The following is a 13,436-nucleotide window of genomic DNA, read 5'->3' as shown; positions in this document are numbered from 1 at the left end:
TCTAGGATTGGATATGATTCAACGGTTAGTAGTAGATCTTCCATTGCCATTTTCTTTCTGTACTTTTAAAGCGAAAGCAGAAGGAATGAGAAAAAGTGACAGGTGTCAGGCGTGCACATACGACGCAATACGAAATACTGTCGGGAGTGGCAGTACGAGACCAAGCTTCTGGCTGCGAGCGCCCTCCCCGCGCCCCTCTTTCGCCCACTCGAGCATATTCCATCGAAAACCGTACTGCCCAAAATCATAAACGATGCCTCACTTTCTAATATTAGTACCGCGGTGTATGATCATTATTGGATGTATCGGTGTGCGGGCGAGCTTAATACACGCTTAAATTGTATTGATATTTTCATATAATATACATAAATTTATGTATATTATGATATTACATTTTTCTCAATTTGCTTGGGGGTGCTGCAGTTCCGCAGTGCGTATGGACGAGCCGCCACTGGTTATATCTCATACAGTTTCATACAAACAATGTTTGGCCGCACGCTGCCGTTCGTGTCGCAGACGCATAGTGCGGTCAGAGCTTTAAACTGTATTCGTTTGGGGGGGTGGTGGCCTAATGTTGAGGGCTTTAAGGGTCAAATTCCTTGACCTTCAAAGCGAGCTTTACTTAATGCCCTGTTCGCATCCGGAAGTTGGCGACCACCTCGTCGATTATTTGAAGATATTCGCATCGGTCTTCAGCGGCTCGAAACAGTCCTTCGGTGCTCATATCGGTCCACATGCGCATATTTCGAAGCCAAGACAACTTTTTCCTGCCAATCCATTTCTTCTCTTCTATTTTCCCCATGGTCATCAAACGGAGAAATTCGTATTTTGGAACCCGTATCATGTGTCCGAGGTACTCCATCTTTCTCCGCTTGATGACAGAAACAAGTACCCTACCTCTCCCCATCATGCCGAGGACAGCTTCATTTGATATTTTTTGGTCCACATGATCTTCAGCATACGCCTGTAGACCCACATCTCAAAAGCTTCGATGCGGCTGATCATCCCGGTCTTCAGAGTCCACGTCTCACATCCGTGTCTCAATTTTTCATTTTCTTATGTAATAATTTTACTCTTTTACGATATTATATCGTCAAAATAATCCTGGACAAATGAACGAATACGTGAAATTAAATTAAAGATTTCTAAGTTATTGATGATGGTCGATGGGGCTTTAAAAAAAGTACTAAAGAGTTAATAAATAAAGAAAGAAGAGAACATTCAAAATGCAGATTCCCCATTTAAATCCAACAATATCTTGTGTTAACAATATTTCATTATTTAAAAATAAACTTCATAAAGTTTATTTAATATATATATATTGTTGCGTAGGGGTGGGTGGAGGATCCAAGTAAAAGGCCAACAGTCGTATCACAGCATTTATTGATGATTAAGGAGTTACACGTATTGCCAGTGTTCAGTCCAGAATGACATGATATCGCCTACGTACCGCCTTATAAAGGGTAGATCTCTCAGGACGCCTAATCTGTTTACCTGTTGTATAGTCACGTATTCGGATATGTATTTCCACGACATTGGGTCTCCCCGTACCGATTCTGAGAAAAGCCTAATAACGGTCATTGTTTAGCCTAAATGCACTTAGAGTCCAGATATAATCCTTGGAAGTAAGTGCATGCATTTAGTTAATCCGATAACAGATATCCGTTGGTCTAAGTGCAATTCGCTCAATCCGCGGCGTACGTAACAATGTGTTTTAAAACAGTATGGTATATATTTGCAGATGAAATGTATAATACATAATCAAATTGGCCAAAATCTAAGTAGTCATGTCTAAATAAACTATTACATAAAACGTAACTGATCCTCATTAACTAAAGCACTCAACTAAAACGCTTCGTAACTTGTATGCAAGTGGTGGTTGAATAGTAGAAAATAGTATTACTCACCCGCTACACTTTTTTTAATTCATTCAATTAAAGTGTGGCTCAACCTTACAAGTATGCTCGACAACATTCTTGGGTATATACATATGTATCGGTCGAATTCTAAAACTTGGTGCTATTAAAGTATTAAACTAAACACTAAGAAATGCCTATATGAAGTGCATACAATTATATGTACATATGTAGACTGAATTGTGGTTTTGAAAATCCCTGTCAGTTTCGTAGAGGGTGAAATTATTTCCTACTATGCACATAGAGCATCAATGTTCCGAATAAAGTTTTTGTGGAAATGCTTCTAAGCTAAGAAAAATCATTATTCACATGCTCTTTTTGCGATAATCCAAATAATACCACTGTGAGTAATTACTCCATTTGTATGCAAACAAACGTTTCTGGGTCATAGGCCAAAAATCTTCAAACTCTAAATGCATTCATAAAAGCAATATATCTAATCTATAATTTGGAAAGAGACTTTGTATGTATCCTTGGTCATCGTCGTCGTCCGTAGATCGGTGACGTCTTCGAACACGTGATTCGATTTTTTTTTTTCGATCCATGGGCGCCGATTTGTTTTTTTCGTTTCAATGGATTCACCCCCGCGGGGGCGCAAGGCGAGTAGCTTCATGGGGCCCCGCTAGGGGCGCCACAAGGGGCGCAGCCCCGTGGGGCCCCGAAGGGGGCCCGGAGGGCGCAGCCTTATGGGGCGCAGCCCCATGGGGCTCAAAAGGGGGCGCAGCTTTATGGGGCACAGCCTTATCGGCCGCAGCCTTATGGGGCGCAACCTTATGGGGCGCAGTCTTATGGGGCGCAGCCTTATGGGGCGCTGTCTTATGGGGCGCTGATTTGTTTTTTTCGATTCAATGGATTCACCCCGCGGGGGCGCAAGGCGAGTAGCTTCATGGGGCCCCGCCAGGGGCGCCACAAGGGGCGCAGCCCCGTGGGGCCCCGAATGGGGCGCAGCCTCATGGGGTGCAGCCCCATGGGGCTCAAAAGGGGGCGCAGCTTTATGGGGCACAGCCTTATCGGCCGCAGCCTTATGGGGCGCAACCTTATGGGGCGCAACTTTATGGGGCGCAGTCTTATGGGGCGCAGCCTTATGGGGCGCTGTCTTATGGGGCGCAGCCTTAGGGGCGCAGTCTTATGGGGTGCCGCCTTATGGAGCTTAGCCGCATGAGGCCCCGAAGGGGGCGCAGCCTCATGGGGCGCAGCCCCATGGGGCCCCAAAGGGGGCGCAGCCTCATGGGGCATAGCCCCATGGGGCCCCAAAGGGGGCGCAGCCTCATGGGGCGTAGCCCCATGGGGCCCCGAAGGGGGCGCAGCCTCATTGGGCCCCAAAGGGGGCGCAGCCTCATGGGGCGCAGCCCCATGGGGCCCCGAAGGGGGCGCAGGGGGCGCAGCCTCATGGGGCGCCGCCTTATGGGGCGCTGCCTTATGGGGCGCCGCCTTATGGGGCGCAGCATTATGGGGCGCTGTCTTATGGGGCGCAGCCTTAGGAGCGCAGCCTTATGGGGCGCCGCCTTATGGGGCGCCGCCTTATGGAGCTTAGCCGCATGGGGCCTCATGGGGCGCAAGGGGGCGCAGCCTCATGGGGCGCAGCCCCATGGGGCCCCAAAGGGAGCGCAGCCTCGTGGGCCCCATGGTGCCCCAAAAGGGGCGTAGCCCCATGGGGCCCCGAAGGGGGCGCAGGAGGGCGCAGCCTCATGGGGCGCAGGGGGGCGCAGCCTCATGGGGCGTAGCCTTATGGGGCGCAGTCTTATGGGGCGCAGCCTTATGGGGCGCTGCCTTATGGGGCGCAACCTTATGGGGCGCCGCCTTATGGGGCGCCGCCTTATAGGCCCCGCCTTATGGAGCTTAGCCGCATGGGGCCCCGAAGGGGGCGCAAGGGGGCGCAGCCTTATGAGGCGAAGCCCTAAACGGCAACTTATCATGGGGGGCGAAGCCCTTGACGGCATTTTATCATGGGGGCGCGGAGGGGCGAAGCCCTAGTAGGCATTAACTTAGGGGGGCAAAGCCCTAGACGGCAATTAATCATGGGGGCGCGGAGGGGCGAAGCCCTAAAAGGCAACTGATCATGGGGGCGAAGCCCTAAACGGCAATTGCTCATGGGGCGTGGAGGGGTGAAGCCCTAGAAGGCAAAGGCTCAGGGGGGCGCCGAGGGCGAAGCCCTAGAAGGCAAAAAAAAAAATTTGATTTTTTTTTTTTGATTTTTTAAAAAAAAAATTTTGATTTTTTTTTTTTATTTATTTTTTTTTTATTATTTAAATTTTTTAAATTTTTTTTTTTTTTTTAATTAAATTAGCTTAGTCATGTTTAAGCGGTTTATATTATAAACACTGAGCGAAGCCGGGTAATACAGCTAGTTAGTATATAAGTCAGAGCTACTTTTCGAACTATCACATACATATCTGGGGAAAATATAAATTTAATCGTAGACCTATGTAGATATAAGTCCAACTTTGGAAATTTTAAAACGCAAAAGTACATATCCAGGAGTATGACTTGGTGGTTGCGTTTATTTTTAGCCCTGAGAGGTTACCGGGTTCGATCCCGTGCTAATCGTTAATACTGCTGGCCAGACTTGGATATTTGTGACTCCAAGTCGATCGTTTCTTATCAGAGTTTGCCCACTGAATTGATTTCATTGTTGAAACGGTTCCTCCATCAAATTGGCAAAAATCATCCTACCCGCCGTCACAAATATCGGAATTTGATTTATATACATAGTCTAAATCTATAGATGTCTCTATGGATTAATTATTTAATTAATTAAATTTTAATTTCATATTTTTCAGCCAGTAAAAAAATGCTGCAATGTTTGTAATTAATTATCTAGGAAAAGCGCATTGGAGTCTACCTGTTAGGCCTTCCTGGAATATATCTATGTAAAATAAAATAAAATAACACTTTGGCCTTTCATTTTATAATTTAATTTAATCTTATTTTGTATTATTTTTTTAGAAATTGAAATTTCTTATATATTTCAATAGAAAATAAAAGAATATAAATTTAAGTATTGTAAATAATGAAATACGGTGAGGTAATTTCATTCAAGCCTTTTTGTGTTTACTGACATTTTTTTTACTTCTTCGAGGAAAAAGCTGTCGAAAACACAAAATTGCGTAATTATGATCGTTCAATATTACATTATAAGTTGAATGCAAATAACCATTCGTCTGATTGAGCGCTGTCGTCAGCTTGCCCCAGGACATTCCATAAGACCACGATATTTGGCTGAGAAAAGAATAAGAATCATACTCAGTATTGCATAATGAATGAATTAGTTCCATACGAACTATACATGCAATATGAGCCGTTGTATTTGAAAGTGGCATAAGTCTACTTTTCTTAATTTCGAGAAATATTTCACAAAACATTAAATATGTTTTACTTTTAACAATATTTAGTTCTCTGTTTATTTATATTACTCGCAAGATGGGCAAGCATCAGTAAAAATTGCACAATACATTCAAAACACACAATAAACAACATGGGATACATTTTTAAAGTAAATTGAACCGATTTTATTCCATGCGATGTAGCGTATTTATAGAGACGTACCGCGTAAAATTGACAACAATTATTTATTCGTAAGGGCCCCTCTATTCTTATTACATCTCTCTGGTAATACGTTTATTCTGATTTTTCGAAATTTTGGACATATCAAATTAAAATAAGTGATAACAATTTGTGAATTAAGTCAAACAGAAATAGTGTTCTTCAGTGGTGTCACCCCAATTTTAGAAAAACGGGTTTCCAATTTTTTTTCAAATAAAAAAAAAATATACATATAAACATACATGTTTTTTCGTCCAAAGCACTATTACATCAAAGTTCATTAAATTTTCAAGATTTGTATCATTTTTGTCAAAAAATATATGAATTTTTAGATTAAATAACGGGTTTCCGGAAATTTTTGATTTTTAACAACGGGTTTCCGGGAACCATTAGGGTGACACCACTGGATTGTTCTTGGAACTGAAAATTGGACTTTCAAATATAACGGTTCATATATGAATCTTCTAGCATATCTTAAAAAACACCCGCTCTATACTAAACTACTTGAGAAAAATTTCAAAAGTAGTCTCATAATTTACGATATATGAAATACATAATGTTGCTCAATAAAAATAGCGTAGTTATTTAGCAAAGGAATGAATTTAATAGATATGTACTAAATGCCTTCAGGTAGAAATAATTGAAATACGACATTCTTTTTCAGAAAGCTACTCAGAGTAAGTACATACTACTCAGAGTAGAGTAAGAAATAGTAGTTATCAAATTAAATCATATACTGCTATCGATAAGTACTGTACAAGCGCGTCATTTTTGAGACACGAGATTCCTCGATTAAGTCATGCAGTTTCCTCTATATACATATGTAAGTATGTATGTATGTATGTACTAAAAAAACCTGTCCTATTTGTTTTCCAACATATTTGTAAATGTATGTAGGGTCAGGATGCAAAGGATTCTCAATGATGGATGCGGATTAGACCAAACAGAGTTTATTATACGGTGGCAGTCCCAAAGTACTGGCCGTAAAACCATCGGTTGGCCAGTGCTTCGCCGGTAAGCATTTACTTCCTCCCCGGCTGTCGAAATAAATAGTTGTGCATTACCAACGCAGTCGTCTCACTCGCCCTACCTCCATAATATGTCAGGCAGAGAAATCTAATAATAATAGAAGTGGATTTAGGCGTAAGATTGCAGTATGGCTATCGCCATACTTAATTAGTTTTCGCCAGTCTGGTGTTTGGTGTTTGACGTACAGATCTGTTACTGAGAGTTGGCGCGTTCTCGTACTCACACAGAAGCGCGCGAAAGCAACAGGACATTTTTTTTTATAATTGAATGCAGTGTGACAGCATGCTATCCACCTATTCACCTACACAACACAAGCACATTTGTTCGCGCCAACTCGCGGTAACAGACCTGTGTATCTGATAAATATTTATTCATATTCCTCGATTATGGCGACAGCTATACCCATATCTTACAAAACCATGACGCCTAAAGCCACTTCTGTTATTATTACATTTCTTTGACGTCAGGCCTGCCAAAGGGCAAGTGTCTCATACGTGTAGCAATATGCTCGCTCGCTAACCACACTCTGCTATTGTATCTTTTTAATTTATACCAGGAAGGAAAACAGTTAACCCCAACGCGCCTTCCTGGCCAGAAACATTGTACATTTGATTCAAATATTATCAATATTGTTGCGTAGGGGTGGGTGGAGGATCCAAATAAAAGGCCAACAGTCGTTTCACAGCATTTATTGGTGATTAAGGAGATACAAACACCGCCAGTGCTCCGTCCAGAATGTCTTGATATCGCCTAAGTACCGCCTTATAACGGATATGTCGCTCAGGGCATCTTCGACGTTCGGTTACTTCCCTATTGTTTAGGCATGTACCCGGATATGTATTCCCAGGACACTCAGTCCCACGCTATCGGTCACTTCTGAGAAGGGAACAATAGCGGCCAATTTGGTGGCCATTGTTTAGCCAACTTGCACTTAGTCTGGAGATAATCCTTGAAACCAATTATAACGGTCACACAAGGTCTCTGGGATGCTATTCAACCTAATCCGATTGCACTTACTCAGCGGTGTACGTAACAGTATTATACAGAGTACATAAATACATATTGTTGCGTAGGGGTGGGTGGAGGATCCAAGTAAAAGGCCAACAGTCGTTTCACAGCATTTATTGATGATTAAGGAGATATACGCACTGCCAGTGCTCAGTCCAGAATGCCATGATATCGCCTTATAAGGGATAGATCTCTCAGGACGTCTTATCTGTTTACCTACTGTATAGTCACGTATTCAGATATGTATTCCCACGGTATGAGAAGTGCAATCATTGTTTAGCTTTCCTTAAAACCACTTACACCGGTCTCACGGTCTCTCAGGACGCTACCCGGCCTAATCCGATCGCCATTACTCGGCGGCTCTGTTTAGTATACGTTACAATATCAATGAATATCCACAGAGACATCTATGGTCAAATTTGTAAGTCTTCAACATTTTATACAATTCAGCGAAATTCGAAATTGCTGAAAACTCGAGATTTTGCGAGAAAATGTTTAAGGTTGCCAATTTGTTGGAACCGTTTAAATGAAAATCAGATAAATTTGGAAAACTCTGATAGGAAACGATCGACCTGGAGTCACAAATCTGGTCTAGATGGTCTGGCCGGCAGAAACCAGTGGAATTTGAACCCGTGACCAAAATTTGAACCCGTGACCATGTTCAAAGCATTGTATGCCAACTAATGCATTATGTACTTATTTATGTACATATATACAAGAATATATACCCAACATAGTCATTGTTATTACATACATATATGCGAGTATTTGTTTCTGGGGCGTACTAATAAAACTATGTAGATTTTAAAATTCATTTCATTTTATTATCAATTAATAATGTAGCACATCTAAAATATTTAATAACCTTCTAGCGACATGGCCGTTCATATTTAGCAAACATTATAGTCATCATATATTATACATATGTATTTATAAAAATATACATTTTAAGGAATAAAAAAAAAATATATGTACATTGCGACTTATCAAAATAAAAACGATCAACAAATATTTAATATTAAAACATCGACGTTGAAAAAGTGTGGGTAGTAACTATATTCCAAATTCTTCTTTGGAATGCTGATGCACTTTCCACACGTGGGTTTTCAACGAGCCCCGATGCGTGAAGATTTTATCACAAACAGTGCATTGGTGACTCTTTTTGACGTTGTCGTGAATTTTAACGTGCTCTCTGAGGGTGCATTTCCTAGCGTAAGACTTCAAACAGATTTTACATTGGAAGTTTTTCTCGCCCGTATGCTTTAGCATATGCTCGGTGAGAGATTTCTTATCGAAGAATCCCTTACCGCACTCTTCGCAAGTCGCGTTCAACTCTTGGAAATGACATCGTCGCACGTGCTTCGACAGACTGTTGGCTAGATGGAATTTCTTGGAGCAGATTTTACAGTGATATTTAAATATGTCAACGTTGTGCATCTTGGCCAGGTGATTCACACGGGTGCTGAAAGAGACGAATCGGTCGGGACAGTGCGGACAAGCATACACTTCGTTGTTGCCGGAGTGCGTTCTCAGATGTCGGGTCATGCTCGATTTTTTCAAGAGTTTGTTGCATACGGAGCAGGAGACTTTCTCCGAGTCGTGCGTCCGAATGTGGCCTAAGAGATGCGTCTTCAAGACGAACGACTTTCCGCACAGATCGCAAATGTGGTTCGGATAGTGTGTCGCCATGTGAGATACTAGAAATTTATGAGTGGTGAATGCTTCGTTGCATAGATGACAAACAACGGCCGACTCGTCTAATTTAAAAGGAATAGCTTTAGCGTATCGGTAACGATTACACAATCGTTTGTAATGAACGGTCTCCTCCCTAGACATGTCTTTTGGTCGTTTCCTCTTCTTAGTATTGGAATTGTGTAATTTTCTTATCGTAGCCGGGGAAAATTCTTCTTTGCAATATATAGGCGCCAGTGTTGAATCTTCTTCAGAACCGTTGTTCTTGTAAGTTCGCTTGTTTCTTTTATTCTGTTTATTGGGCTTTCCTTTAAACAACTGTTTATCTTCAAAGTCTTCCATTGTTTGTATTTCAAAATTTTCACTGGAATTGTCATAGTTTATTTGTGAATCATCGCTCAAATACTCAGTCTTGATAATTTCATCATCCGTCACGTATTCAACTAAAAAATTAAAAACACAATTGTTTTATGCATCACAACATTAACCAGATGAGTGCAAATATAAATTTAAATATTATGCTGAATATGAAAATACACACAAGGAAGCAAATAGGAATAATGAGATTTAAATACATGCAATATTACAAGTACTATTAAAAATTCTGTATGAACCTTGAACTTCTTTTGGACTTCTTTTTGAATATGCATTTTTCAATTTCAACTGTGTATCTTCAATCTGACATCTGAAGGAGTAACTTTCTTTCAACCTCCTGATACATGTGTTGCATACGAAACGTGGAATATCATATGTTTTATCATCCATAAGCTGAAAAAAATTAAAAATTCATATTACACCATTATTATATGCAATTTTTGCGGATATTTTTCTATTCAATTACAGACATATATATATATTAAAAATAGAAACTGATTATTTGACAAATTTCCCATTTCACTGTCTAAGCATATTTTTTTCTAGACGAATAGATCGAAAGATGATGTATAACAAGGTCGATAAACAAACTTGAAACAATACCTGAATTGAGAAGCAAGCAGCTACTAGATCCTGTGGTTCTCCGGTGGCCTTCGCCAACCCATCGTCAGACATACAACACTGACACAACTCCATAATCGATAATTTTATTATGGATTGAACTTTCAAGTCTCAAAATGGTAAAAGCATAAGGACTACCGATAAAGAGCAACAAACGACAAAGACAACTGACAGTCGCCACTTTATTTGACAGTCGAATCGCGTCCCGTCTCAACATAACATAACAATACTTTTACCGGCCTTGCACAGATTGACATAAATTCCGGTTCGGTGATTACTGGTCACAAATTACTCGTCACAAAGTCACTAAAATCTCTATAACGGAACATTTGGCAGCCGAAAAGTCCATCATACTAACGATAACTATCATAGTAACGAGAACTTGAGTGCCAAATATTGTGTATTCGCGGCAAAAATGGTCTTTGTGACCACCCCAATGTGACGAATAGTCCAATTAACATAAATTCCAATTCACATTCGGTAAGAAACTTTACTTCCAATTTGGCATCACAATAATGGAAAACATAATAATATTTGTGTTGTGGCGGCTCGCTTATACGACATGGTCGAGTTTGGTTGCCTTCCTGCGAGTGGGGACCAACCCGGCTGGGTTCGGAGAGCCACTACTCACTCTGTCTTCAGCTGTCATATAATAAACACGTGCATTAACATGCCAGTCGTCTCATTCGTTCATCCTCCATAGTGTTTTCATTGTCATTATCACTATCTATTTCATTTGAAGTTTGAAGGGGAGGCAACAAAATCAAGTCGATCAAATCAAATGTTAATAAAGAATACATATTGTGATTGTTCAGACCAATTGTCTGATGATCGGCTTTCGTGGCCTTAGGACCCACGAGCTGGCCACCCTGATGTGGGCAACAGAAACACTCCCGCTCCAACCGCCGCCGTTTGAACACTGCTTCTAAGCGGCGCGTTTCCTCGATCCCGAATATCCAGTTCGAGACTGTTGATGTTTGACGATACTAGGAGACCAGCTCCAGTATTCATCCGGGGTGTATTGAGGAAACCTGGTCTGTCTTCGTCCCGAAGGCAGGCAACTCAGACACGCGTGCTTGGTGCATAACCTCAAGCCACACAACATGTGTTCTTTGTATACGAATTCCCCCCCTTTCCCCCTGCTTGCTCTTTGTACATTTAACTTGAAATATAGTTGTATACAAAACATATTTACGACCTGTTGTCATTATATACAATCTCCTTCCATTTCCATCTCCCAACATCACGCTTAAATACGCACATGGTACGAGAGAGGGAGACAGAGAGCAGAGCAGCCATCAGCAGAGACCAGATCACAGACGACGATCAGTAGGCACCATTGGGGGAAAACCACGCCGACGCTTACCGCTGAGCAGCTAAAACGACATCAGGTGGCATCTCGATTGAGAGCCCCTGGCGTCCGTACAGTAATCATTCATAGATTTAAGGTCTGACCGCACTATGCGTCAATCGAACGATCTGACACTTCACAACAGTATGCGACCAAATATTGTTTGTATGAGACATAACGCACTGCGCGACAGCCGCATAACGTAGAACGATACCGTGTGACAAAGTTGACTTTCCGACCAACTTTGATGCAAGGTGTCATTCGCAACGTGACGTAAGTGTCGTTGAGTGGGGGTTGCCTTGCGACAATTATTCTCCTTCTTCATATCGTGACTTTGAAATAGCATGTAGTCATCATCTTTTGGTTTTTATCAACTGTTCTTCTTCCTCGCATATCAAAGATACTATAATAGCGTCCGTTTCGTCCATTGACATAATTTACTGCGTGGTGTCGCATCGCTGTCGTTCAAGTGCGGTTTACCTAATATTGTCGCACACTGTTGTGAAGTGTCGGTTCGTTCGTTTGACGCATATTACTGTAAGATCGCCAATTTAGTAGTCGGCGGTCACCAGTGTAAGATCGCCAATTTAGTAGTCGGCGGTCATCAGTGTAAGACAGGGAAGGTGTGTTGACCGTATCCCGGTCTAACGAAACACGTGTTGTGTAGTTTGAAAGAGGATCGTTTATTTGCGTTCAATTGGTACAATGGTTATTGTATGTACGAAGAGGTTTCTTCGGAGAAGTGATCTGTTTGAACTCCAGAGGCTCACTCTGCCGGTGAAGGTTGCTGCGTTGCTTTATAAACGTTTTGGGTTGAAGTGTGTCGTGTGCACATCTTTTGTTCTTGGTACTCGTGCTGACCTATTTATGCTTCGAGCGTGGTTTTATGGGTTCATACGCCTGGACGTAGTTTGTGGTTTTTATGGGTTCAGTGTGTTCTTCCTTTGTTTCCAAGACACGTGTATAGAAACACGTGTCGACCTTTTTACGAGGCGAGCGTGTGCCAAGCGTTAATGACTTTCCTGGATATGTGTCGCAGTGACCTGGTGAGATCATTTAAGTTGTACTATATGCCTACAGTACGGTCAGACCTTTATACGCTGTTAACACACCTACATATAAAACATTTAAAAATCAATTCATACAAACATTTAAAAATCAATTCATCAATTTCTACCTTGTAAATTAAATATTTTGTAGGAATCTCGTCATCGTCATCGTCATCGAAACATTCGAGAATATTCCGCAACAACAAACTACATTCCCGAAACCCAGACGACATACACCTGCAGTCATTATATTAAACTCAGGCGGAACGGCGCCAAATCCAACTCAAGCGGAACGATGCCAAAATCCTTCGAGAATGATCCACCCTTCACACTCGAGCGGAACGAAACCCAGACGACACACACCTGCAGTCATTATATTAAACTCAAGCGGAACGCCCCTACCAGTCGAGTGGAACCAAAACGGTCGAAACACGCCGCCACCATTAAAATACATCGAGCGGAACGGCGCCAATCGTTCCAGAAAATTCTACCCCTCGACAAAAGAACATTCCTCGCTTACGCATCAACAAACCACCACCATGGGTCAGGCGATTCCAGAAACACTATAAAAGGAGGTACAACCCAAACAACGCCAGTCGACCCACAGCAGCAAGCGTCGACACACAGCAGCAGACCAGTCAACATACAGCTCCTGACCAGCCACCACTACACTACGCGGACTTGGAAGATCAACCAGCCGGACGAGCCAGCAACACACTGCCGTATCCAGAGACCTTCCGAACATAGCCGAACAACGAGCCGGCAACACACTGCCGCATCCAGAGACCTTCTGAACATAGCTGAATGCCGAGCCAGCGACACTCTACCATATCCAGAGACCGCTGAACGACA

The 13,436-nt window shown here is 42.1% G+C and overlaps 1 protein-coding gene across 1 annotated transcript; it reads right to left on the bottom strand.

Annotated features, from left to right (window-relative positions):
• Positions 1-8,294: 8,294 nt before the first annotated feature.
• Positions 8,295-10,401, bottom strand: LOC143917869 (uncharacterized). The gene is made up of 3 exons (XM_077439481.1): positions 10,167-10,401; positions 9,803-9,956; positions 8,295-9,631 (listed from the first exon to the last, which is right to left on the bottom strand). Exons 1-3 carry the CDS (start codon positions 10,257-10,259, stop codon positions 8,550-8,552), a joined length of 1,329 nt encoding a protein of 442 aa, XP_077295607.1. The 5' UTR covers positions 10,260-10,401; the 3' UTR covers positions 8,295-8,549.
• Positions 10,402-13,436: the final 3,035 nt, after the last annotated feature.

The sequence above is a fragment of the Arctopsyche grandis genome, chromosome 10 (genome assembly GCF_051622035.1).
Source record: "Arctopsyche grandis isolate Sample6627 chromosome 10, ASM5162203v2, whole genome shotgun sequence".
In the NCBI taxonomy this organism is placed as follows: Eukaryota; Metazoa; Arthropoda; class Insecta; order Trichoptera; family Hydropsychidae; genus Arctopsyche; species Arctopsyche grandis.
The sequence above is the reverse complement of the archived record's forward strand: the minus strand, read 5'-3'. Positions and strand labels throughout refer to the sequence as shown.

Bases quoted from the DNA above. Each gene is read 5' to 3' on its own strand.
- LOC143917869 (XM_077439481.1), bottom strand. From the start codon at position 10,259: ATGGAGTTGTGTCAGTGTTGTATGTCTGACGATGGGTTGGCGAAGGCC. The intron at 9,957-10,166 runs GTATTGTTTCAA...AATTTTTTTCAG, and splicing joins CTGCTTGCTTCTCAATTCAG to CTTATGGATGATAAAACATA. The intron at 9,632-9,802 runs GTTCATACAGAA...TTAATTTTTTAG, and splicing joins AAGTCCAAAAGAAGTTCAAG to TTGAATACGTGACGGATGAT.